Source organism: Rhinoraja longicauda, chromosome 29 (assembly GCF_053455715.1).
Source record: "Rhinoraja longicauda isolate Sanriku21f chromosome 29, sRhiLon1.1, whole genome shotgun sequence".
In the NCBI taxonomy this organism is placed as follows: domain Eukaryota; kingdom Metazoa; phylum Chordata; class Chondrichthyes; order Rajiformes; family Arhynchobatidae; genus Rhinoraja; species Rhinoraja longicauda.
In genome coordinates, this window is record NC_135981.1 from 16,516,828 (window position 1) to 16,543,931 (window position 27,104).

General features: G+C 42.8%; 1 protein-coding gene across 1 annotated transcript; it reads left to right on the forward strand.

Annotated features, from left to right (window-relative positions):
- Positions 1 to 359: 359 nt before the first annotated feature.
- Positions 360 to 27,104, forward strand: LOC144607596 (ras-related protein Rab-18-like). The gene is made up of 7 exons (XM_078424519.1): positions 360 to 520; positions 13,658 to 13,713; positions 13,827 to 13,888; positions 17,715 to 17,787; positions 21,267 to 21,385; positions 22,343 to 22,409; positions 24,155 to 27,104. The coding sequence occupies exons 1-7, from the start codon at positions 453 to 455 to the stop codon at positions 24,322 to 24,324; spliced, it is 615 nt and encodes a 204-aa protein (XP_078280645.1). The 5' UTR covers positions 360 to 452; the 3' UTR covers positions 24,325 to 27,104.

Genomic DNA, 27,104 nt, shown 5'->3' on the forward strand with positions numbered 1-27,104 from the left:
ATATATGGTGTGTGGTGTGGTGTGTGTGTGTTTGTGTGGGGTGGTGTGTGTGTGTGGGGTGGTGTGTGTGTGGTGTGTGTGTGTGGTGTGTGTGTGGTGTGTGTGTGGTGTGTGTGTGTGTGGGGTGGTGTGTGTGTGTGTGTAGTTATGGTGTGTGTGTAGTGTAGCATTGACATCGTTTTATATATATAGTATATGTGTGTATATATATATGGTGTGTGGTGTGGTGTGTGTATGGTGTTTGTGTGGGGTGGTGTGGATGTGGTGTGTGTGTGTGTGTGGGGTGGTGTGGATGTGGTGTGTGTGTGTGTGGTTGTTGTGTGGTGTGTGTATGTGAGGTGTGTGTGTGTGTTGGATACATCTGAGAAGGAAAAGATACATTTGTCCGGTCCCCGGAAGGGGCGCGCCTGAGCAGAGCAGAGCAGAGACAAACTGCTACATTGTCCCAGACAATGGACGAGGAGGTTGTGGCGACACTGAAGATACTCTTAATCGGGGAGAGCGGAGTGGGCAAGTCGAGGTAGGAAAGCGGCCAAGTGACCTGTCAGTTTCAGGGTGAAAAATCTCTCTACCCCAAAAATCTGTACCCGGGGTGGCGACATTCACTTACTTGTTCGGTGGGTTGGAACTTCGTCCTCCTTTCCAGCATTATTCCAGCAGTCGCTTGACGAGAGATACATTTGATCGGGTACTAATGACTGTCTTAAATCTAATCCCGGTTTGATCGTGGAACGAAATGAGAGTGTACTGAATAAATCTACACCTACCTGGAGTGCGTAAGACATGTATGTTGCAGCTGTGTACTTTGTATGTGTAGATTCAGATTATAACTAGTCCAAACTGAAGGCCCCACTGAGGCCTCACCTCAATATCTTCTCTCCACTTTGTGTAGGAAAATAACTGCAGATGCTGGCACAAAAAAAAGAAGGCATCACAAAATACTGCAGTCTCCACTTTGGCTCATTTTGACATAAAAATGAAACGTTATTTATAACAAAAGACACACAAAACAACAACAAAAAAACGTGCAGAAAGAGAGTTAGATAGAGCTCCAGGGGCTAGTAGAATCAGGGGATATGGGGAGAAGGCAGGCACAGGTTACTGATTGTAGATCAGTAACTTGATAGTGTCTGAAGAAGGGTCTCGACCCGAAACGTCACCCATTCCTATAGTATAAGAAAATAACTGCAGATGCTGGTACAAATCGATTTATTCACTAAATGCTGGAGTAACTCAGCAGGTCAGGCAGCATCTCGGGAGAGAAGGAATGGGTGACGTTTCGGGTCGAGACCCTTCTTCAGACATTCCTTCTCTCCTGAGATGCTGCCTGACCTGCTGAGTTACTCCAGCATTTTGTGAATAAATACCTTCGACTTGTACCAGCATCTGCAGTTATTTTCTTATACTGATTGTAGATGATCAGCCATGATCACAATGAACGGCCCGAAGGGCCAAATGGCCTCCTCCTCCACCTATTTTCTATGTTTCTAACTCTTTATACATTCATAGTGTGTCTCTACTTGCAATATTGCTAGTGTTATACCCAGTAGCGTTAGCACTGCTCTCTCCACATAACACCATTGTCACTCATGAGGTCTCCTAGGGTGATAACCATTTCCCTACTGTGAGGGGTGTATCCACTGGGCTCTGCCTCTCAATGGCCAGCAGCGGAAGGACCCCAGACTCCCACAAAATCTTCGTGGTGGCTGCACCGAGCTCTCTCCTTCCTTCAACACTCACTTAGACAGGTAACTATCTTTAGACAGGTCCTCTCGTTGAAAACATTCTATCATTGTTGTCAGGCATTTCTGAACAAGCTAAAGGCTACTACTCTCTTGGTTAAAAAAGTGGTTAGATTTTTTTAAGAGTAGAACAGAAAGCAGAGGAATATCTTCAATAATAGTTGTTGGCCGGTGTGGGCAAGTTGAGCAGAAGGGCCTGTTTCCACGCTGTAAGACTATGACTCGAGTAGTACCCTGGAGTGGAGACACAAGGAATTACAGATACTGGAATCTTGGAGCAAAACACAAAGCATCTGTGGAACATAGTGGGTCAGGCAGCATCTGTGAAGGGAATGGGCAGACAATGTTTCAGGTCAGGTCCCTTGATTCTGAAGAAGGGTCTTGACCCGAGATGTCGCCTGTCCATTATCTGCAGGTGCTGCCTGACCCACTGATTCTTCCAGCACTTTGTGCTTTGCTCAAGAGCACTCCTGATATGATCTAATATGAGTGTTGTGTGTTATTTGTACCTGATGCTTGGCTTCCAGGTTCTTGATGATGTTGTGCATACTTAGAAAGGTTATGGACAAGAGATTAGACCATAAGGCATAGGAGCAGAATTAGGCCATTCAGCCCATGGAGCCTGCTTCACCGTTAGATTAGACTGTTCCATTTTTCCCTCTCAAGCCCATTCTCCTGCCTTCTCCTCATAACCATTGACTCCCTTATTCCCAGGATGTTGCCTTTTTCTCAGCGAGGCCTGAATCACTTCCTTGTATCTTTTCATCTATCTGCTCAATAATCCCCTCCAGTGACAGAGGTTTGGCGTCTCGTGTCACACCTGCAAACAACGTGACCTTCCAAATGTAGTGGCAGAGTGGAACTAGGCCCTCAATGCCGTGGATGTGGATCTTAGCGAGAGAGAGAGGGAGAGAGGACATTGATGTTGCTTCACTAAGCCTTCTTGGGCACCATATCTTGGGACAGGACATTCTGAGCTTGGAAGAAATGAAGCATGGGTTCACCAGAATGTTGCAGAACTCCAAGGGCAGGAACTATTAGGAGCAGTTAGTGTACAAAATCATGAGAGGAATAGTTCGGGAAACGCACAGTCTATTACCCAGAGTTGGGGAATCGAGAACCAGAAGACATAGGTTAAGTTGAGGGGGGGGATTTAATAGGAACCTGAAGGGTAACTTTAACTTTATTTTACACAATAGGTGGTGAATTTATGGAACGAGCTGCTGGAGGAGGTAGTTGAGGCAGGTACAGATGCTCCCCGCCTTACGATGCTTCGACTTACGATATTTTGACCTTGCAATGGTGCCTGTAGCGATCACTTCCGGCCACATGATCACGAGTACTCAATGCATTTCGACTTACGATATTTTCGGTTTCCGATGGGTTTCTCGGAACGTAACCCTGTCGTAGGTTGAGGAGCACCTGTACTATCGCAACTTAGGATAGGTTTAGAGGGATATGGGCCAACACAGGCAGGTAGGCCCATTTCTAGTGTAGATGAGACATGTTGGTCAGTGTGGGCAGGTCGGGCTGAAGTGTCTGTATGTCTCTGACTACATAAACTAGACGAAATCCCTGAAATAGAAGATCAATGAATGTAGTTGGTAGCGATGGATACAGTGTGTGGTGTGGTAGCAGGATTAGCAGATACTTGTAGAATCTGACAGAGACCGCGATGAGAACGCTCCTGCTATGGCCCCCAACGACGGGGCACAAAAAGTGGCTCACAATTGGCAAACAATTGTGTGATGACACGAAATATATATTGTTTTTTTTTGCTTATGTGATTTGATTTGAGGTGAGGTTTGATTTGAGGTTTTTGAGATGTGGAAACGGGCTGATGGAGTGTGAGAGCAATCTTTTAATCTTGCGGAACTGCAAGGGGACTTTGCCATTCTTCTTGCATAGAATGCCGGTCAGGCCTTCCTGTCAATGTTGTTTTTTTTGGAGCAACTCAGTCAATCTCATCACCTCCCCTTAATTCCACGTTACCTCGTATTTTGCGTGTGCCCATTATCACGCTGAATTTCCCACTGGACTGTGAATAACTTACAGTGCTGGCAGTCCGCACATTATGACAAGGAGAACTGTTCCTAAGTCGGAAATGAACAAAAACTGTGCTGGAGGCGATGATATAGAAACAGCTTTGTAGGAAGGAACTGGAGATGCTGGATTACACCGAAAATAGTCCCAAAATGATGGAGTAACTCAGCAGCATCTCTGGAGAAAATGCGGAATGTCACCTACTCCTTTTCTCCACAGATGCTGCCCAACCCGCTGAGTTACTCCAGCATTTTGTGTCCATCTTCGGTAGAAACAGCTGTGGCGGGAGAGCGAGGAGTCATGGGAGGAGAGACCGCCAGCTGGCGTCACTGACTCGGGGAGCGAGTCTCCTCAGTGCTCCCAGTGCTGCTCTCCTCCTCCGGTCCCCTGATATATCGTGGCTCCAGGGATTTGTCGGGGGTTGCGGAGGAGAGAAGGCACATGGGAATGCCGGATGAGAATGGGAATGTTGAAGATTACTTCAGCAGCCGACAGATCCATCCTCGACCATCCCGTCGGCCTCCCAAAGGCTCAGTTGTATGTCTGTAGGATGGGAATCTGAAATGTGTGGAGAAGCTGCAGCCAATGAACCTAATAACCAGAACATCCAATGAACGGAATATTCATTTGGGATGTGGGAAGAAACCGGAATGGGGAAGAGCGAGTGCTGAGGTTCCGGCGATCCCAGGTAGAACTTGCAAACATCACATGGATAGTCGGAGGTTAGAATTAAACTTTGGCAACTAAACCCTGGTTGACCCATGTCCCCAGAAACCTTTCCTATCCTAACTTACCCAAATGTCTTTTTTTTTTTTTTTACTTTATTTTTATTATTTATTTTTTTACATACATACAAACACAAACTAAACAAACATAGGAGATGCATATTGAATGTAAATACCCTTACTTTAAGTTCCCAAAAACGGAAGAGACTCGAGTCCCGGCATTGCCTGTATTAATAATGACCATCTTTTATCAAACATGTCTGTTGTCAACTGTAACCTTGCTGTGATTTTTTCCATTATATACACATTTTTTACCCTATCTCTCCATTGCATTATGCTTGGAGGCTGTGGTTTCAACCACGAAGTTGTTATCGTCTTCTTTGCTATCAGCAGCAGGATTGTCAGTAAATGTTTCGAACTCTTATCTGTCATACTGTCAGGAATTATACCCAAAATGTAAAGTGCTGGTTCCAGAGGGAAGTTAATGCCCATAATCTGTTTAATTTCCTTTTGAATATTCTTCCAGAAATCCTGTATTTTTGGGCAATCCCAGAATATATGAGTGGAGTCCCCAACTTCTCCACACTCCCTCCAACATAAATCAGTTGTATTACTATATTTCGATGTAATGAATGGAGTATAAAAGTAACGCATTTTAACTTTCCAGTCAAATTCCCTCCATGTTGGGCTCTTAGTTAGTTTATGTCCCTCTTTAAATGATTCCTCCCACCCTTCTTCTGATATTATGATATTCGCTTCCAGTTCCCATTTTTCTTTGATATGTAAGTTGTTCTCTTTGGATTCATGTTGTAGTGCTTCATAAATTTTTGATATAATCCCTTTTTTTGACTTGTCTTCCGAGAACCCCCACAACACTTCCTCTAATTTAGATGGAGTCTTGCAGATGTTCTCCCATTCCTGATGTTTCTGTAGGTAATCTCTTAGCTGTAAGAATTTGTAAAAGTCATGAGCAGGTAAATTGAATTCTTTTTGAAGTTGTGTGAATATTTTCATTGTTTGTCCCTGAAACATTTGATCTATGTATATTAGCCCTTTGTCAGCCCATCTGTCAAATCCTGAGTCCATGGTAGATGGTACAAAGTCTGGGTTTTTTGCTATTCTAGTAGCCCTGCTTACCGAATTTGACAGCTTCAGCTTCTTTCTTACTGCTGACCAGATTTTCATTGTTACCCTAATCCACTCGTTGCCCATCCTGAGCCTCTTCAGGGCCTTCTCGTTTAAAAATGGGAGTGATTCTAAAGGCAAATTTTTACAAGCGTTTTGCTCCATCTCCACCCACATTGAATCTTTCTCTTTAGTGGTCCACATGATTAAGGCTCTGAGTTGCGTTGCCCAATAATAATTTCTTAAATTAGGCAAGTTCAACCCTCCCTTTTCTTTTTTGCTAAGAAGCGTCTTGTATTTAATTCTTGCTTTTTTACTTTGCCATAAGAATTTCGATATAATTTTATCCAGTTTTTTTAGAAAAGCTCCCGAGATCATAATAGGCAACGATTGGAACAAAAACAACAGTCTTGGCAATATATTCATTCTGACTGTTTCTACTCTTCCCACCAGAGTCAACGGTAAAATCTCCCATCCAGCCAAATCATCCTTTATCTCAGATATCAGTTTCCCATAATTAGCTTCAAATAGCTGTGCTGTATTCGAAGTGATAATTATACCAAGGTATCTAAACCCTTTTTTGGTCCATTTAAAATGGACTTTTTCTTTAAGTTCCACTGGACAATCTCCTGAGAGCATCATTGCTATTGATTTGGCTTCATTTGTCAAATATCCTGATATTTCACCATATTCTTTTAGGTTATCTAGTAGAGCTGGTATAGACGTGGAGGGCTCCACTATGTATGTTAATAAATCGTCCGCAAATAATGACGTCTTGTGTTCTATGCCCCCTTCATCTTTTATTCCTTTAATGTTTTTATTTTGTCTTATTGACTCTGCTAACGGTTCAATACTTGCAGCAAACAGTAGCGGGCTCAGGCAATCTCCTTGCCTGACTCCTCTTTTGAGGTAGAAGAAGTCTGAGCAGCAGCCATTAATTCTGATCCGTGATTTGGGATTTTTATAAACAATTCTTACCCAGTCTATAAACGTTGAGTGAAACCCAAAAACCTTCAATGTTTGATATAAAAAGTTCCATTTCACACGGTCAAACGCTTTTTGTGCATCTAGGCTAAGCAGCATGGTAGGTCTGGGATTATTTTTAGCACATGATATAAGATTTAGTGTTCTCCTGATATTGTTAGCCCCCTGTCTCCCCGGGATAAACCCCGTTTGATCTGGCTTGATTAATTTAGTTATATGTTGTTGCATTCTCTGTGCTAGTATGCTTGTTAATATTTTTAAATCGTTACAGAGCAAGCTGACCGGTCTATATCCCTCACATGAAGTCGGATCTTTGCCCTCCTTATGTAATACGGAAATTATGGCTTCTGACCAAGTATCTGGGCGGTTTCCTGTTGATAGCGCATAATTAAAAACTTTACATAATTCTGGTGTTATGTCTTCTGCAAAACATTTATAATGCTCCCCTGAGAAGCCATCTGTACCTGGGGATTTGTTACTTTTAAGGGTTTTTATAGTATCGGCTATTTCTTGTGACGAAATTGGTTTTATCATTTCAGATGCTTCTTCTACCTTTAATGCTGGTAAATGTAGTTTTTTGAAAAATTCTTGTGTTTTGGTCTCAGTGAGATTAGATTCTGAGTCACTGTATAAGTTTTTATAATATTCTGCAAAGGCCTTTGCTATCTCTTTTGGCTTAGCCATAATAAAATTGGAAGTGGGATGTCTTATTTTTGTAACTATTCTATTTGTTTGAGCTTTTCGCAGTTGGAATGCCAGTAACCGGCTTGCTCTGTTACCCATCTCATAATATCTTTGATTTATAAAACGAAGAGCTCCTTCTGCTTTATATGTTAAAAGTTCGTCTAACTCTTGTCTCATTTTTTTTAATTCGACGAGAATAGAGTTGTTTCTTGTTCTTTTATGTTCTAACTCCAACTCTCTGATTTTACTTTCTAGCTTTCCTTGCCTTTCCATTCGGGTTTTTTTCAATCTGGAAGTTATCTCTATTATTTTCCCTCTCATGACTGCTTTTCCTCCCTCCCATAATGTCGATGGTGAGACCTCGCCATTGTCATTTATTTGAAAATATTCCTTTAAGTTTAGTTTTAGTTCTTTGACAACCTTTTCATCTGATAGGATTGACACATTAAGTCTCTAGTACTTAAAGAAGGATTCCCTGCCCAGCTCAATGGATAGTATGACAGGGGCGTGGTCACTTATAGTTATGGATTCTATACTGCAGTCCCTGACTGTATGTATCTGTTGTTTTGACACACAAAAAAAGTCTATTCTCGAATAACTCCCATGTGGGTTAGAATAAAAGGTAAAATCTCTTCCTTTAGGATTATTATGTCTCCATGGATCAACCAGACCTAATTCTTTTATAACATTATTTAGGACTGGATTTTTTTGTTTTTGGTCCCCTCTCAGATGGCAACCTGTCTAAGTTACCATTCTGTATGGTATTAAAATCCCCTCCCAAAATTATCATCCCTCGTCCGTTACTGGTAAGTATATTGGCTATGTTTTTAAAGAATGTTTCATTTTCTTCATTTGGGGCATAGATGTTTAATATTGAAATACTCATATCTCCTATTGTGCCAACCACCATGATATATCTTCCCATATCACCTCTAATCACTTTCTCTACAGAAAATGGTAGGGATTTATTAATTAGTATGGCCACCCCCCTTTTCTTGCCATATGAAGCATGGAATACTTGGTTTACCCATTCCCTTTTCAGTTTTTTATGTTCATTTTCACTCAAGTGAGTTTCTTGGATTAGTGCAATGGCACATTGTAGTTTCTTCAACTGACTCAATATTTTCTTTCTCTTAATAGGGTGATTTAGACCGTGCACATTATAAGAAACAAGGTTCAACTTATTCATGACATTTTAAGATGTAGGCCATAAACTCGGTTCCTCCTATAAATCAAAACAACTGTGCAAAACGATACACAGCGAACAAACAAACAAACAATACACATCTCCCTCTGAACTACTATACAAAAATAACATGTGACTCCCAAAAGTCCCGTCATCAGAGAGTGTGGCAATCTCTCTGGGGAAATAGCACAATGTGCACCTGCAACTTCTCAGAATTAAGTTGCTCCTTGCTCAAATTGAGATCCAGCTTTGCTCCTTCAACCAATTTTGACATTATTCAGTATAAGTGTTACTTAAATCCCATAACTAGCTCCTTTTCAATTCTTTGAACATTAAACATAAATTCAGATTGTCCGCATTATATATACTTCAGGATTGTCATTATTTTTTTACCCTTAGTTCCAGGCTGTTTTTTTTTTTTTTTTTAGTCCTTACCACTGTGAACCTCAGAGTTCACAGACCGAGGGCTTGTATGTCCGCCTCTGTGATGGGTGGCTGTCTCCTCTTTCCCTTCTGTCCTGTCCCCGTAGTCCAGCTGCCCTCCATCCTCACTCTCTGTAGTTTCTCCCACTCGTCCTCCTCCACATGGATCCCCATGTCCTTCAGCATGGGGGCAGCCTCCATCAGTGTATTGAATGTCTTCGTCTCTGTTCCCAGAAACACCTTCAGTCTTGCAGGATATGGGGACTGTGCCTTTATGTTTTTCTCCTTCAACTTTTTTATTACATCCCGCACTTGTTTCCTCTTCTTCTGTATCTCGGTAGTGTAGTCATGGTTGAAGTAAATGGTCCGTTCCTCATATGTTATTTTTTGTTTCCATGCTTGTTGTATGATGCGGTCTTTCACCTGGTGGTCAATGAAGCGGGCGATGATGGCTCGCGGGGGAGCCGCACTCTCTTTCGGTTTGGTAGTCAGCGAGCGGTGCGCTCTTTCGATGCGGATATCGACGGCCGCCGAGATTTGTAATGTTGTTCGGATGAAATCAGTCACAAATCCTATGGTGTCGCCTTTCTCAGCGCCCTCCGGGATCCCATGTATCCGTATGTTATTACGTCTCGCTCTTGCTTCCAAGTCGTCACATTTTGCGGCTAACGCCGCCTCTCTTTGAAGAAGAAAGGCGACTGATCTTTCCAGCCGCGCTGCCCTGTCTTCCGTCTCCCCCAACCTTTCTTCTATGTTCACTGTTCGTCGCTCCAGTGAAGCGGTTCTCTCCAAAAGCTCCTTTAAATTAGTTTCTAGTCTCACCAGAGCTTTTTTGTTGTCATTTACCGCTTCTGTGTGCTCTTGTCTTAACTTGCGTAGCTCCGCCAATATTACGGAGTCTTGTTCCCCACAGCTGGTTCCCTTATCTGGCGTGGCTCTCTTTGCCGAGTCCGTAGCTTTAGTATCCGCATTATCCTTTTTGTTTAACCTTGTCTCCATATTTTTATTTATCGTTAACTTTCGTTGTCGATATAACTTGCGATTGGCCCGCTTCCTGTTGTTACTAATGTTTAAAAGAGCTAGTTTTAATTGGTTTCTTTGAGAGCTAACTTTTTAGATTGTCTAGTCCAACATGGCGCCACCGGAAGTCCCCAAATGTCTTTTGAAAGATGTTATTGTACCTGCCTCAGCTACTTCCCCTGACAGCTCGTTCCATATACCCACCCATCTCTGTGGAGATGATTACCCCTTAGGTTCCTATTAAATCTTTCCCTTCTCACCTTAAAGCTATGACCTGATTCATGATTCCCCACAGATTTTTATACACCTCTATAAGATCACATCTCAGCCTCCTATGCACCAAGTAATATAGTCCAAACCTGCCCAATCTCGCCCTATCGCTCAGCCCCAATCCTGGCAACACGTCTTCTCTGCATTTCATCCAGCTTAATTATATTTTTCCTGTTGCAGGGTGACCAAAATTCACCAAAATACTCAAAGTAAAGACACAAAGCGCTGGAGTAGCCCAGCAGGTCAGGCAGCATCAATGAAGTTTTGGGTCGGGACCCTTCTTCAAATAGTCCTTGTTTCTACAATACTCTGAGTGCTCATTTCCATTACCTTACTCATGGTTGACTATTGATGGTCTCAATGTAAGAGCACGTCAATAAGCCATGATTGAATGGTGGAAGATTCAATGGGCCAAATAGCGTAATCCTGTTGCTATGTCTTATGTCCAACACGTTAGGCAATGAGCCCACATGTTGACAGACAGTTAAAGCCATTTCAGATGCAGATAAAAAGAAAATGTAGTTGGAGAATTCAAAACTGAATGTAAAAAAAAAACTGCTAGTTGAACTCAACAGTGCTAGCATCTGTGGAAGTAGTAACTAAGGGGAATAGAGTAGATTCTCGGTCCTAAGGTACGGTATCGACCTGAAATGTCATCCATCCCTCTGCATCCACAGAAGCTGCTCAACCAGCAGAGTGCCTCTAGTAGTTTGTGTTTTTTTTGCTCTAGATTACAGCGCCTGCTGCCTCTTATTTCAATTAAGGGTTCTGTCTTTTTGGTGTGAAGCATGTCTCAAAGGCAAATTGTGAGGAAGAAAAAATGTCTTCTTGTCTCAGTCTCGGGTTGAGAAGGGGGGTGGAACTCTGGAACTTCCGAGAAACTACAGAAGCTTCACATTGCAATTATCCAAGCTGCTTTCTCCAGTGACTGAGAAAGACTAAAAACATCTGGTTTGGTTTTACTTTTAGAAATACAGCATTGTAACAGGCCCTTTGTCCGACCAAGTCTTTGCTGACTTATTGACCTCCTGTTCACAGTCGTTCTATGTTATCCCACTTATTCATCCACTCCCTACACACTGGGGGTAATTTGCAGAGACCAATTAACCTACAAGCCCGCACGTCGTAGGGATATGGGAGTAAGCCAGAGCATCCGGAAGAAACCCACACAGTCACAGGTATGACATGCAAACTCCACACAGACAACACCCGAGGTCAGGATCGAACTCGGTTCTCTAGCGCTGTGAGGCAGCAACTCAACCAGCTGTGCCACTGTGCCTACCTTTGTTCAGGTTGCAATGTCCTTAACATGTGGAATTGTTGCTCGCATTTTGCCTTGCCTTCTAAGAGCTCCTGCTGTTGGTATTCCGTACCAGATTACCATTTGCACATTAGGTCGCTACTTGTTGTGCAAAGACAGGCACAGGACGTGTCCTTCCAGATTCCACTTCATTAGAATGTAACTGGCAACAACTATTTCTAAGTACCAGATCGTGATTCAGTGCATAGTCAAAACAACCTACAACTCATTTCATGAATGGGCACATTGTTGATTAGGTCAATGCACCAACTTTGAACATGACCTATTTTCAACAAAAAGCAAGAATTCTTCTGCGAGGCGTGACGGACCTTGACTGTTGCCACAACCTGTCTCCTAAAATTAACCCTGATAGGGCTGAAATCGTGAACGCCTTGGATAACATTTCTTGAGCCAAATAGCGTAAACCTGATACTACCTGGTGTTCCAGTAGTTCACCAACCTCTTCCTTCAATCCATCAGCCCAATACATTTAACTAGTGCTCTGTTCATGAACAAAAATATGCCAGCAAGTAAGATTAATAAACGTGTGTGTCACGTGGTTGAAAAACAGTAACGATGTTTAACCTTGAAAGAATCAAGTGTTCAATTGTCATTTGTACAAACAGACAGTGAAATTCTTAATTGCAGCAGCTTAACAGGCTGTAAATACACATAGATAATATATAATAATTTTTAAAATCTATATATTAATAGCCACAATTCTAGTGTAAAAGAAACCTGCAGTCAAGAGTGCAACTAAAGACAATCCATTAAAATTCATAGTTGAGGCTGGCATTGTGTATTGTTAAAGAGCCTGATGGTTGCTGGGAAGATGCTGTTCTTGAAGATGTTGATCACGGCTTTCTTGCGGATGGTAGGAGTTAAATGAAAGCATGGCCAGGATGATGTGGGTCTGATGATGTTGGTGTCTTTCTGCGGTGCCGGCTTGCCCTTCTGGCTCGTACCATCATACAAAGAGTACTGCATTTAACTATTATAAGAAAATAACTGCAGATGCTGGTACAAACCGAAGGTATTTATTCACAAAATGCTGGAGTAACTCAGCAGGTCAGGCAGCATCTTGGGAGAGAAGGAATGGGTGACGTTTTGGGTCGAGACCCTTCTTCAGATTGATGTCAGGGGGGCGGGACAAAGGAAGGATATAGGTGGAGACAGGAAGATAGAGGGAGATCAGGGAAGGAGGAGGGGAAGAGAGGGACAGAGGAACTATCTAAAGTTGGAGAAGTCGATGTTCATACCACTGGGCTGCAAGCTGCCCAGGCGAAATATGAGGTGCTGTTCCTCCAATTTCCAGTGGGCCTCACTATGGCACTGGAGGAGGCCAATGACAGAAAGGTCGGACTGGGAATGGGAGGGGGAGTTGAAGTGCTCGGCCACCGCCGAGCGCAGGTGTTCAGCGAAGCGATCGCCGAGCCTGCCGATGTAAATAAGTTGACATCTAGTGCAACGGATGCAATAGATGAGGTTGGAGGAGGTGCAGGTGAACCTTTGTATTTAACTGCATTTAACTTGTATGTACACCTCCAAAGTATTTTTTGGTGATGATGTCTTCCTAAGACACAGGTTTGCATTCCATTCCAGATAGCGTTTTCAGATGGGGTTTTACTGTGGGATGTCTGCATGGTTCTTTCTTGAGCACCATCTCGAGAAACCCATCTCGAGTTTACTGTGTGTTTTCTCAATTCTTTTTCCAAATGATTTAGTTGCCATTCTGCTTTTGTCCCTCTTTAATTTATTCCTCGGCTGTCTATGATCTTGGCCATGCTCCCCCTAACATTAATGACTTCATTTTGATTTTCAAGTAAATATGAACTTTGATGGTCAAAAGAGTTTAATTTACCTCGTTGCTTTTTAAGCATTTCCTCACCATTGCTGCATGTCTTAGGGGATTTTACATAGCGGATACAACATTGTCGTTAATGCGTTTTTCTGCAAGGATGCTTGCAGGAGATTGTCTGAGACTGAACTAATTTTTGGAGTGCTCCCCTTTTGGAAAGGGAATGTGCTCCTCACACAGATTCCAAATAGAACTTGTCTTTTGAAATTCTTAAATTGATATAACTGGAAAAATAATATTGCAGTAGCACATCTTTGTGAAAAAAAACCTTATTATTCTGCTTATCTTGTGTTTTAGCCTTCTACTGAGGTTCACAGATGGCACATTTGACTCAGAAATTGGCTCAACTATTGGTGAGAATTAATCTCTTGTATTTACTATACGCTTCAGTTTTAGAAGATGCTTGGGGGACAGTTTGATGATGCGGATGTTGACTTGTTTTAATGCATTTTGTGTGTCGTTTTAGGGGTTGACTTCAAAGTGAAAACGATGAAAATTGAAACAAACAATGTGAAGCTTGCAATCTGGGTAATGAGTTGAATATTTTATATAATGATCCTCTGAGTGGAAGGTGTTTGCCTTTTCCAACTAACAATGTGACCTTTGTAACATACACATTTTCTAGACATGAGTTGACTTCCTGATTTAATACTCAATGGTGCATTTCCAATTCTTTTGCAACATTACTAAAACAAAGAATAGTGTAGCACAGAACGGGCCCTTTGCCCCTCAATTTAAATTTGCAAAATTTAATTCCTCTAGCAGTTTTTAAATGTGTAAATTTAAACTAATCTCATCTGTCTGCACGTGGTCTGTATCCTTCCTTTCCATGCCTATTCATGTGACTGTCTAAATGTCTCTCTAAAGGTTGCCATTGCATCGGTTTCCACCACCTCTCCCAGCAATGTGTTCCAGGCACCTACCACTCTTGAATAAAACTTGCCTTGTAGCAACCTTTTTTTTTTCTCCTCTGACCTTCAAACTATGTCCTCTAGTATTTGACATTTCCACCCTGAGAGACTCTGGCAGATGGCGTTTAATCTGAGCAAATGTAAAGTGTTGGCACTTTGGGAGGTCAAATTTGAGAAGAAAATAGAGAGTTAATGGAAAGACCCTGAATAGCAATAATGTACTATGGGATCTTGGGGTCCAAATAACTCCCTGAAAGTGGCAACACAAGCAGAAAGAGTGGGAAAGAAGACATGTGGTGTACTTGCCTTTATTATGAGTCAGAAGTCATAGTGCAACTTTACAGGATCTTGATTGGGCCGCATTTGGTGTATTCTGTACAGTTGTGGACATCCCAGTACAGGAAGGTTGTGGAGGTTTTTGCAAAGATGCTGAGGATTTTTTTAGCAGAATGATGCCTGTATTAGAGGGCGATAGCTACAATGAGAGGTTGGACAGACTTGGCTTGTTACCTCTGGAATGCCGTGGTTGAGAGGAGACCCGGCAGAAGTATATACAATTATGAGAAGCATAAATATTGTAGACAGTCAGAACCTTTTTGCCAGGTTGGGAAGAAAATAAAATCAAATACGGATGCTCCTCGACTTACGATGCTTCGATTGACGATATTTTGGCGTTACGACGATGCAAACGCTGGGCAATGGCAGCGACCCGCAGCTCGCTTCCAGTCACGCGATCAGGTGTATTTAAATGCGTTTTCGACTTACAATATTTTCGGTTCACGATGGGTTTATCGGAACGTAACCCCGTCGTACGTTGAGGAGCAAGTATACTTGAGGGCATAGCTTTAAGGTGAGAGGGGCAAAGTTTAAAAGATGTAGGGCAATTGTTTTACACAAAGGGAGATGGATGCCTGGATCGCAGGGCCCGGCTTGGTGGTGGAGGCAGATACGACAGTGGCTTTTAAGAGGCTTTTGGATGGACACACGGATCTGAAGGGATAAGGATTATGTGCAAGCAGATAAGAATCGGTCCTGGCAACATGTTTGGCACAGGCGTTGTGGGCCGAAGAACCTGTTCTATGCTGCACTGTTCTGCATACCATGTCTATGCCTTCTTTAATTTTATAAACTTCTATCAGATCGTCCCTCCAGAGAAAACAGTCTTTATAGTTTATACTCTGTGATGTAGACCACTTCCTTGTGAATCTCTTCTGCACCCTCTCCAGAGCCTCCACATCTTCAATGCAGTGACTCAAACTGCGGATAGAACAAGATTTTATGCAGTTGCAACATGACTTCCCCTCGTTTATACTCAATTCCCCAACTGATGAAGGTATTGCGCTATCTGGGAAGTTTTGGACATTCATCTCTGGAAGGAATTACATTTTAAGTTACAAGGGATATTACTGGAGTTAATGAATTAAAACATGTATTTTTAACTTTTATTGCTACTCGTACCTGCTACTGATGCATTAGAGAGCCACTACATTCTTGAGGACCAGATGTACCTTGTAAGAAACATAGAAACATAGAAAATAGGTGCAGGACTAGGCCATTCGGCCCTTCGAGCCTGCACCGCCATTCAATATGATCATGGCTGATCATCCAACTCAGTATCCCGTACCTGCCTTCTCTCCATACCCCCTGATCCCTTTAGCCACAAGGGCCACATCTAACTCCCTCTTAAATATAGCCAATGAACTGGCCTCAACTACCTTCTGTGGCAGAGAATTCCACAGATTCACCACTCTGTGTGAAATTTTTTTTTCTCATCTCGGTCCTAAAAGACTTCCCCCTTATCCTTAAACTGTGACCCCTTGTTCTGGACTTCCCCAACATCGGGAACAATCTTCCTGCATCTAGCCTGTCCAACCCCTTAAGAATTTTGTAAGTTTCTATAAGATCCCCCCTCAATCTTCTAAATTCCAGCGAGTATAAGCCCAGTCTATCCAGTCTTTCTTCATATGAAAGTCCTGCCATCCCAGGAATCAATCTGGTGAACCTTCTCTGTACTCCCTCTATGGCAAGAATGTCTTTCCTCAGATTAGGAGACCAAAACTGTACGTAATACTCCAGATGTGGTCTCACCAATGCCCTGTACAACTGCAGCAGAACCTCCGTGCTCCTATACTCAAATCCCCTCGCTATGAATGTCAACATACCATTCGCTTTCTTCACTGCCTGCTGCACCTGCATGCCTACTTTCAATGACTGGTGTACCATGACACCCAGGTCTCGTTGCATCTCCCCTTCTCCTAATCGGCCACCATTCAGGTAATACTCTGCTTTCCTGTTCTTGCCACCAAAGTGGATAACCTCACATTTATCCACATTATACTGCATCTGCCATGCATTTGCCCACTCACCTAACCTATCCATGTCACGTTGCAGCCTCCTAGCATCCTCCTCACAGCTAACACTGCCCCCCAGCTTCGTGTCATCCGCAAACTTGGAGATGTTGCCTTCAATTCCCTCGTCCAAATCATTAATATATATTGTAAATAGCTGGGGTCCCAGCACTGAATATACAATCAATTCCATATATTGTGATTGATCGGGAATGAATTCAACAATATTCTTATAAAACAACAAACAAATGAACAGCATCTGTGGATGGAAATGGACGGATGTCATTTTGGGTCGGGTCCTTCTTCAGATGAGCATGTTTTAGGAAAGGTTGAAGTTAAAAAGGTCTAAGTAAGAGAGATATTGTTATAGCTCTTATTTTAGTGATGCAACTTGGGACAACTTTCTGGCAGTTTATGCGTTTTCCAAGATTGCCGGACTTCCTAGTAGCCCAATTTTTCCACATGTCCATCAGGAATTCTATCCCTGTGTTGTTATTTCCCGTGTTTTCTCTCTCATTCCTGTTTTAAGCTGCTTTGAATGGTCAGAAAGGATGCTAAGGCTCATTTATTCTCATGCGAACTGCCACCTGTATTCTGCCGAAGATAGACACAAAAAGCTGGAGTAACTCAGCGATCAGACAGCATCTCTGGAGAAAAGGAATAGGTAACGTTTCTAGTCGAGTCCCTTCCTCGGGCTCAAGTCCCAGTCTGAGGAAGGGTCTCGATTCAAACCGTCACTTATGCCTTCCCAGGGATACCGCCCGACAACGTTGATTTACTCCAGCTTTTTGTGTCTACGGTTTAAACCAGCATCTGCAGGTGCTTCCTACACGCCTGTACTCTGCCTCCTACTGATCTCACAGCCACACTGTCCTGTTGGAAAACATGTAGGATAGGCCGCACCAGAGGCCTCCACTCCCCAGCCCATCCACGGAGCAGAGGGTACCATGAGTTCAGAACCCGATGAAGCCTAAGGCCCCATCACCAGACACTCTCAATGTCCTTTTGACGGCTTTACGCCATCGCGCACGTCTTTCACCATGTTCCATGTCTCTGATTGTCTCAGCCCTCATTGTAGATTTTGTCAATTGACAGGACACAGCTGGACAGGAGCGATTTCGGACATTAACACCCAGCTACTACAGAGGGGCTCAAGGTGTTATTTTAGGTAAGATCAGTATTTTGGGTGGGGTCTTGCGAGTTGTGTATTGCTGTCAGTTTTTGTTTTGTCTCACTGGGAAGGAGGAACTCTTGGGCAGATCTGACTTGCTGAGCAAAACCCAAAGTGCTGGAGAAACTCGCCGAATTAGGCAACATCTGTGGAGGAAATTGGCAGGCGACGTTTTGGGTCAGGCCCCCTTACCAAAAATGTCGCCTATCCATGTCCACCACGGAAGCTGTATGGCCCGCTGAGTTCCTCCAGCACTTTGTGTTTTGCTCAGGATTCCGGCATCTGCAGTTCCCTGGGTCTCTATCACACTTGCTGATGTTGCTTGTGTTGATCTGAGGAGAAGGAAAATGATCTGAGCCATGTATGAGGTCTTATAACTGAACTGCTCGCTTGTAAAGTCTCGCTCTGAATCTGGCTCTGCACACACAGCTCACAGCAATTAAGTTCCAAAGGCTGTACTGTGCTGAGTCAGAAATTAGATGTTTTCCTTCCAGCCTGCGTTGAACTTTGTTGGAAGAATGCAAGAGGCCAAAGGTGAGTGAGAGTGACGTGGAGAATTAAAGTGGCTCACAGCTGGATGCACAGTTGTTGTTAGACTAAATGGAGTCGTTCTCCAAAGCAGTGGCCCGATCAACGTTTGGTTTCCCCAGTGTCGGGGAGATGTCATTGTGGGCACCGAATTGTGAACATGACACTAAATTGGAAAGAGTATCTGTGAATTGCTGCTTCACCTGGACAATTGTTTGACTGCCCGGATGATTGGAAGGAAAGATTAAAAGGACTCGTGGCACGGCTGTTTGAGCTGCTGCCTCACAGCGTCAGGCACCCGGGTTTGATTCTGACCTAGGTTGCTGTCTGTGTGGAGTTTGCAGGTGGTCCCTGTGACCGCGTGGGTTTCCTCTGAATGCTCTGGTTTCCCCCCACATCCCAAAGGTGTTCAGGTTTGTTGGGTAATTGGCCTCTCTAAATTGTGTGGGGAGTGGTTGAGAATGTGGGCTAATAGAAAACTTTAGTGAACAGGTGATCGATGGTCAAGTCAAGTCAAGTTTATCAGCTCCTTAGTTTTTGTGACATTCAAGAGGAGGTTATTGTCCTGACATCAGAGTGCCAGATCAGCCACCTCCTCCCAGTAGGCCTTCTCATCGTTATAGGAGATCAGGCCCACCACCACAGTGTCATCAGCGAACTTGATGATGGAGTTGGAGCTGAACCTGGCATGGTCGGCATGGACTCGGTTCGCCGAAAAGCCTGTTTCCATTCTGTAACTCCCAACTAAATACGAAAAAAAATCTGTACGCGACTTTGCTGTGGTTCTGCAAGAGAAACGAAAGAGAGGGAGAGAGAATGTTTAATTGTCATATATATACTAGAAACAAAACAATGAAATCCTTATTTGCTGCATGCTAACAGGCCCAGGAACAATCAGATAAATAAAGAATGAATCATCGTGCAGATGGATTGTGCAGATTCCGATAACATGGAGTCATAGAGTCATAAAGCACAGAATCCCAGGCCCTTTGGCCCAACTCGTCCATGGTGACCAAGATGTCCCATCTAGTCTAGTCATTTACGTCCGCGTTTGGCCCATATCCCTCTAAACGTTTCCTATCCATTTACCTGTCCAAATGTCTTTTAAAATGTTGTTATAGTACCAGCCTCAACTACCTCCTCTGGCAACTCCTTCCACATACCCACCATCCTCTGAGTGAACAAAAACAGAACGTCTTGACCTCGTGAGTTGCCTGTCTCTAATGGTGCTCATGAATTATCTGGCGAGCCTAACATGGCATCCCAGCTGGTTGACGAAGTCCCGTAGCTCGACTCTACTGTGTGAGGTATCACAGTGAATGTACAGCCCAGGGGATGCATCTGTGGAGTTTGCATGCTCTCCTCATGACCCTTACCGTTTCCTTGGCTGGTTTTGATTTTTTTGTTTCATCCCAAACATGTTAATTGGATACTCCCCACGTTTTCTCTTGGTGTGGGTATGTGGCCAAAGGATGAAGGGGAAGTTGATGTGTATATGAGGGTGAAAAAGTTGCAGGGCTTCAAGGGGGAGTAGGGAAGATGCTAATGTCCTAAAGGTTTGTGATCGGTTCAGGAAAGAAGACCGGTAGCGGAGGGGCGGCTACGGGAGGTGACGGGCGGCGCGGTTGCGAAGCTTAATGAGGGGACTGCGAGAGAGAGGGTGAGCAAACCAATCGAGCGCAGCCTGCAGCTGTTGGATAGAGCAGTGGTAGAAGGTGCAAATGGACCAGGTCACCCCCTACTGCATGGATCCAGTGCTGCCTGAACACAAGTGAGAAAATAAGGGATTGCACAACTCGTTCGGCCAAGATCAGACTCTTCACAGACTTAGAAGTTGCAAGACGGTGCCAGAACGTGGGGACTCTTTGTGTGCTGTTCCAGAAGAGAGTCTACTGTACTTACAATCGTTTCACTCTCTTGCTTGTGTTTGATTATACACATGTATAGTATGATTTGAAGATGGACACAAAAAGCTGGAGTGACTCAGCGGGTCAGACAGCATCTTTGGAGAAAAGGAATAGGTGACATTTCGGGTCGAGACCCTTCTTCAGGCTGAGAGTCAGGGGAAAGGGAAATGAGAGATATAGACGGATATCTCCTCTGTACACGTGACAATAAACTAGACTAAACTGGAATTGGATGAATAGCATTGTTTTGCTGGGAGCTGATTTCACTTAATGGATTGAATGGTCTTGTCTATCCCATTATAGATATATTTTGGCCTAGCAAGCCCACACTTGTGATTTGGCTCAGTGCACTGTCTCCCTCCTCTAACCTTATTAACATTCTCCATTCTCTACCTTCTCATGTTTAGCTAATTGCATCTAAACTAATTACTTCAGGCATTCTCTGTGCTAACAGATTCCACACTTTCCTTGTTCTCTGAATAAAGACATTTCTGTAGAGTTCTATAATTAGTTTCTCTGTGATAATACATTATTGACGGCCTTAAATTTTCTCTTCCGCACAAGTGGGAAAACTCTGGGTGGCACAAGTTAGAGTTGCTGCCTTGCAGTGCCAGGGACTCGGGTTCGAGTCCCTGGCACGGGTGCTGTATGTACAGAGTTCGTACGTTTTCTCTGTGAGCGCACGTGTTCTCTCCGGGTGCTCCGGTTTCCTCCCACACTCCAAAGAGGTGCAGGTTTGTAGGTTAAACAGCTTCTGCAAATTATCCCTTGTGTGTAGGACAGAACTAGTGTGCAGGTGATCGCTGGTTAGCCTGGATTCGGTGAGCCAAAGGGCCTGTTTCCACGCCCTTTCTCCAAACTAGACTACTCTGTGTCAATTCTTCTCAAAACCTTTCGTAAAACAACAATTAGATTGCCTTCTTTCAAATTTGTAGAGGTATTTGGAAATAATCAGTAATTACTCTTGCTTAGTAAATTTAAGCCGGAGCTGTTTTGACAGATTTGGCCTTTTCACTCAATTATGTTTGATTTTATTTTTAGTGTATGATGTCACAAGAAGAGAAACATTTGTCAGGCTTGAGAACTGGTTGAATGAATTGGATACCTATAGCACAAAACACGGCGTTGTAAAGATGCTGGTTGGGAATAAAATTGACAAGGTAAACATTTTAGCATTTAGGATTTTAATATGCGTGTGTTACGGGTTTTGTTTTATCTGTGCATTTTTTTTTCACTGGTAAAAGGCTGAATTTGTGTGAAAATGTAATGAAACAACCTCGTTTTACTCATGACTGCAAAAATGCGGGGTGTTTTGAGGGTCAATTGAAAAGAGAGAGATTGTACAAAGCAAGTCAGAATTTTTTTATTGTAATGTTGGTTAGAATGTTAGACTCATTCAGCTTGGAAACAGGCCCTTCAGTTCAACTTGTCCATGCCATTAAGATGTTCCATCTAAGATAATCCCATTTGACTGTGTTTTGTCCAAAATTAACCCTTATTTCTTATAGTCCAACAGTCTTTTTAGCCACCGTCCATCAAGTACCCACTCACACTAATCCTAAACGAATCCAATTTTATTATTCTCTGATTCCCATCAACTCCTTCCAGATTTTCAAACCCAGGGGCAATTTTCTGTTGCCAATTAACAAACCGACTATATGTCTTGGGGACAGACCCACAATGCTGGAATAACACAGCGGGACAAGCACCATTTTTGGAGAGAAGGAATGGGTTGACGTTTCGGGTCGAGACCCTTCTTCAGACCCGAGAACTCCACATGGACAGTACCGGTCGGTGGTCGGGATCGAACCTGATTCACTGGAGCTGTGCTGCTCTGCTACCTCCTGTGCAATCTAGTTTGCTGCTGTTGAACTCAGAAAGTGAGAGTAGCAAAAAGAAGATCTATGTGTGCTGTGTCCCACTTGGACATTCCATTTGTGAATTTGAACGCAGAAATATTGTAGCTCATGCATTCTAATGAAGTTTCAATGTATTTAGGAAACGTTTCTTGACCATTTCCTGAGCGTTGAAAATAACTTAAAATGTTATAATAGGGCCGTGAACATGCGTTGCACCTATAATACAGGTTTAAAAATTATTTAAATGTGTTTTCTTAGCAAACTCATGAAGTTGACCGGAATGAAGGACTGAGATTTGCCAGAAAGCATTCAATGCTTTTTATCGGTAAGTGCGACGTCTTTGGGATTTTTTTTCTTCTAATTTCTATTTTTCCCAACAATTTACACTTTCATCCCAAAGGCGGGGGATGATATTGCCTCTGGTCACAACCATTAAATTGGGGAAATGTTGGCAATTGCACATTTTACCTTACTATCTTTCACACAGAGGGTGGTCGGTATGTGGAATGAGCTGCCTGCCAGAGGAAGCGCATTCACACAAAACTGCAGATGCTGGAATCTTGAGCAAAGCACAAAGTGCTGGAGGAACCCAGCGGGTCAGGCAGCATCTGTGGAGGGAACGGGCAGATGATATTTTGGGTCGGGACCTTTTTTCAGACCGGGAACGTGGTCAAACAGCAGAAGAGCAGCAGGAATCAAGAAGGGTCCCAACCTCAAACGCCATCTGTCTATTCCCTCCATAGATGCTGCCTGACTCAGAATCCCTCCAGTACTTGGTGTTTTGCAAAAAGGGTACAGGGTTGTCCATTAAAGTGGATGGGTCAGACATTTGAGGCTGCATGGCCTGCTTTTGCTTTTGTATGATCGTTCCACTGTGAGTGAAATGATGTGGTTTAGAAACTAATGGTTGCAACAACAATCTTAATGTTAATTGTCATTAGGAAATGCTTTCACATTAGTTAAATGTGGACATTGCTAGCTTAGCTGACATGTAATTATGCTCGTTCCTCGTTGCCTGGGTCTGCAGAGATTACTGGGCTATTTTGGAGGGCATTGCTTAGACCTGGTGTCACATAAACACAGCAGACTGGGGGAGGGGAGAAAGCTTCCTTTCCTAAACATCAATCATGAACCAGATGACATTGTGAAGTCACATGTCCAGACATAAATACCAACACTAACTATTTATTATAATTTGTTTACTTAACAGTTTACATTTCTCAGCTATTGAACTTTGAATTCACCAATTTTATGTAACTACAAAACCCTCCCCCTAACGTGTCCCCTCTCCCAACCCTGGGCTCCACGTCGACCTTTACCGATTTCTCACCTCCCCCTCCCCATCCACTTACATTTCTTCCTCTGGCATCACAATTCGTAACTCTTCAATCCTTTTCGTCTCACGCCTTTTATCTGTGTATCTCTGCCTAGGTGAGACCTGCTGTATAATTGTATCCAAATAAAGAATTTCACTGTACCTAGGTACATGTGACAATAAAGAATAGACAATAGGTGCAGGAGCAGGCCATTCGGCCCTTTGAGCCAGCACCGCCATTCAATGTGATCATAGCTGATCATCCATAATCAGTACCCCGTTCCTGCCCTCTCCCCCTACCCCCTGACTCCGCTATCGTTAAGAGCTTTATCTAACTCTCTCTTGAAAGCATCCAGAGAATTGGCCTCCACTGCCTTCTGAGGCAGAGAATTCCACAGATTTACAACTCTGAGTGAAAAAGGTTTTCCTCATCTCCATTCTAAATGGCTGACCCCTTATTCTCAAACTGTGGCCCCTGGTTCTGGACTCCCCCAACATTGGGAACACGTTTCCTGCCTCTAGCGTGTCCAATCCCTTAATAATCTTATATGTTTCAATAAGATCCCCTCTCATCCTTCTAAATTCCAGTGTATACAAGCCAATTTTCCAGGTATTAACTAAATACCAGTGTATACAATACATCATCCAATGTTCTCAGCTGCCTTGGTGAGGTTTAAGCCAGTCTCTAAGCGATATTATTTTGGATTAACAGTATGCTCCAGTGCTCCTGTAATTCTTTTGCTTTTTGTGCACAGAGGCCAGCGCTAAAACCTGCGATGGAGTCGAGTGTGCGTTTGAGGAAGTGGTAGAAAAAATCATCCAAACGCCCGGACTCTGGGAAGCCAAGAATATGAAAGGGGTGATATTATCCCAAGATGCATCGAGTCCGGATGGAGCATGCAGTGGCTACTGTTCCCTATTATAAATGGATGGGAAATAATCCACCTCTTAATGCTGTCATTGTCAACAGTATTGTAAGAATTATTTCAGCTCCTCCAGTAAATACTCCAGGAAAGCTGCTGTCAGCTTGGATCTGGAACACTAAGGATGTTGGAGACATGTACTCTGCCTGAATGAATCCAGGCATATTCCTGTTGTAATCTCCCTCTGGGAGACTTTCACATTGTCTTGCCTTAACTCAGATTTCTGCCCTTTTAACTAATTTTGAAGGTATCAGGCTTCTTTCGACCTGCAAACGATATTAAAAAAGTAGTGGTCCAGTTTAATTGTCTCAAAAGTTGCGGGAGTCAACGTCAATCGTCAACGACACTGCAATTTAATACATTTCCATTACTTTTTCACGCATGTTGCTTCATTTATGTACTTCCATCTGTTTGATGCCACTCTGAGCCTGATGCCAGGAGGCTCTGAGATGTCTGATCTGATGTTTTTCCTGTTCCATGGCGTGGAGGGATAAATTAGGGTGTTGATAAGTGAGGGGGTTCTGATTCAATCAAACGATGATTCAAATCTAATCTTGGGACCTCGACGATTTGATAGATCTTTCCATCTACCCACTTAAACATTGCAAGAGTACCTGGTTTTTGTTGTAGCCTTTTGCAGTAGCATCCTTTGGTGCCATAAATATGAAACTAATGCAGAATACTTCATTGTATAATCACGTATCGAGGCTATCAAATAACTATCATAGAATATTGCGTGAATATTGTGGTGTTGAAGACTTACAGTAGCTTCTGTGGGTGAAATGGTGTATGTTGTGATTTTGTTTTTCATTTTGTGCAGGGTCTTACTGATTTCTACATTGCTTTGCTTGCAGTATTAATCATAATTGAAAGCACATTCATAGGTAGAGGCAGTGGAAGTAGCAGGAAATAATCCACACACAACTTGTGATGCCATCTCGATCATGGGTGGTTCAGAAACACTGACATTTCCAAAACGTTTCAAGACTAGATTCATTTGTATTTTAAACCATTTGCACAATTTATAAATGAAGTGTAATCTATTTATTATCACATTTTTCCAAATGATCTGGCACTTGTTACAATCTGTGAGATAACAGTATTTACAAGCTCCTTTCTAGGATGGGAAATGTGGATAAATTGTTCTATGAACCTTTCCAATGTAATTGTTAGAGTGAATAAATAGCTGCTTAATATATCCTTACTTTTAAAATGCTGGTTCTTGTGTATTTAATGTTATGGTATTAACATACTGGGGAGGTAACATACTGGGGCAGCACAGTGGCGCAGCTGGTAGAGCCGCTGTCTCACAGCGCCAGAGACACAGGTTCGATCCTGACCTCAGGTGCTCCGGTTACCTCCCACATCCTAAAGACATGTGGGTTTGAGGTCAATTGGCTTCCATAAATTGCCCCAAGTGTGTAGAGAGTAGATGCAAAGATGTGGAGAATAAAGAACTTGTGAGACGGTCGGCATTGAACTCGGCAGGCCGAAGGACCTGTTTCCGTGCTGTTTCAATTGATTAAACTGTTTCCTCAAAAACAGGTAACAGACTGGGTTTTGTTCTTTTCCTGTTCCTGAATGTGTTGGCTGTTTGTTAGATGCTGGTGCAAAGTGACCAATAGTTAACCAATCTTTCATTCCTTCCATTTGGTTAGACTTAAAGACTTGGTATCTTTTCCCTTAGCTTGCACCAAATTGGGGAGGAATTTGGGGGAAAACTAGTTGGTGGGGTCCAGCTGCCACCCTTCGTTAACTGAGTCAAGGTTTGTAGTGACAGAAACAGAAAATGCTGGAAAATCTTAGCAGGTCAGACCGCATCTGTGGTAAAAGAAACAATCTGATTATGGATTAGAATAAGCAGAACTTCAACACTACTTCGGCACTACCTTAGCTAACATTAAATAACCTGATACCAGCTGGAGTCATACCTGCCATCTTTTGTGGGTATTAACGCAGTAGCCTAAATGGAGTAATGTCACATTGGAAAATTTTGGTAACTGCCCCAATTTAATGGTTTGCCATTTTACTCCTGACAGCTTACTTTTTATTTCTAAACCTCTTTAGATGGAACTTGTTAGTTTAATTCATTCTCCTGCATGATGTCTGTTTGTGTCGGTCTTCTCTGACTGGGACCCGCAAGACATTTTGAACGCAAAATGCTGGAGTAACTCAGCGGTCGAGACCCAAAACATCACCCATTCCTTCTCTCCAGAGATGCTGCCTGTCATGCCGAGTTACTCCAACAGTTTGAGTCTATCTTCGATTTAAATCAGTATCTGCAGTTCCTTCCTACATATTTTGAACAGATTGTGTCCAGCAAGAGTTGCATTAAAATGTTTTAAATAACAAGGCAATTATTGTGCAATTTTTTGTTTGGTTTTCAAATGAGTATTTGCCATGCAATAAAGTAACTTTTCCACTATCATAGGTCGTGCATTTTGTAATATATTTAGCACTTGTGATCTGTTTTGTGAAGGGCCATTAGGATGGCAATGTGGATAGTTTATTCTGACCAGCGGAGATGCTCTCAAGGTGTACTAATTCACTTTCTGAGGTTTTACCGTGAGGCATAGTCTTTCTCACAACTAGGCACCAACGTTTTTATTGCAAAACTTTAACAGCCACTTTGTGAAAGGGATTTATTTACTGATGTGAATATGTCACATTTCTGTAATACCAGCATAATGAAAAGCATTCCTTATGTGATCATTGTGTTTCCCAAATTTAATCTGTAATCTTTGACTCGTATCATGATATTGTGCAATAAACCTTTATAATT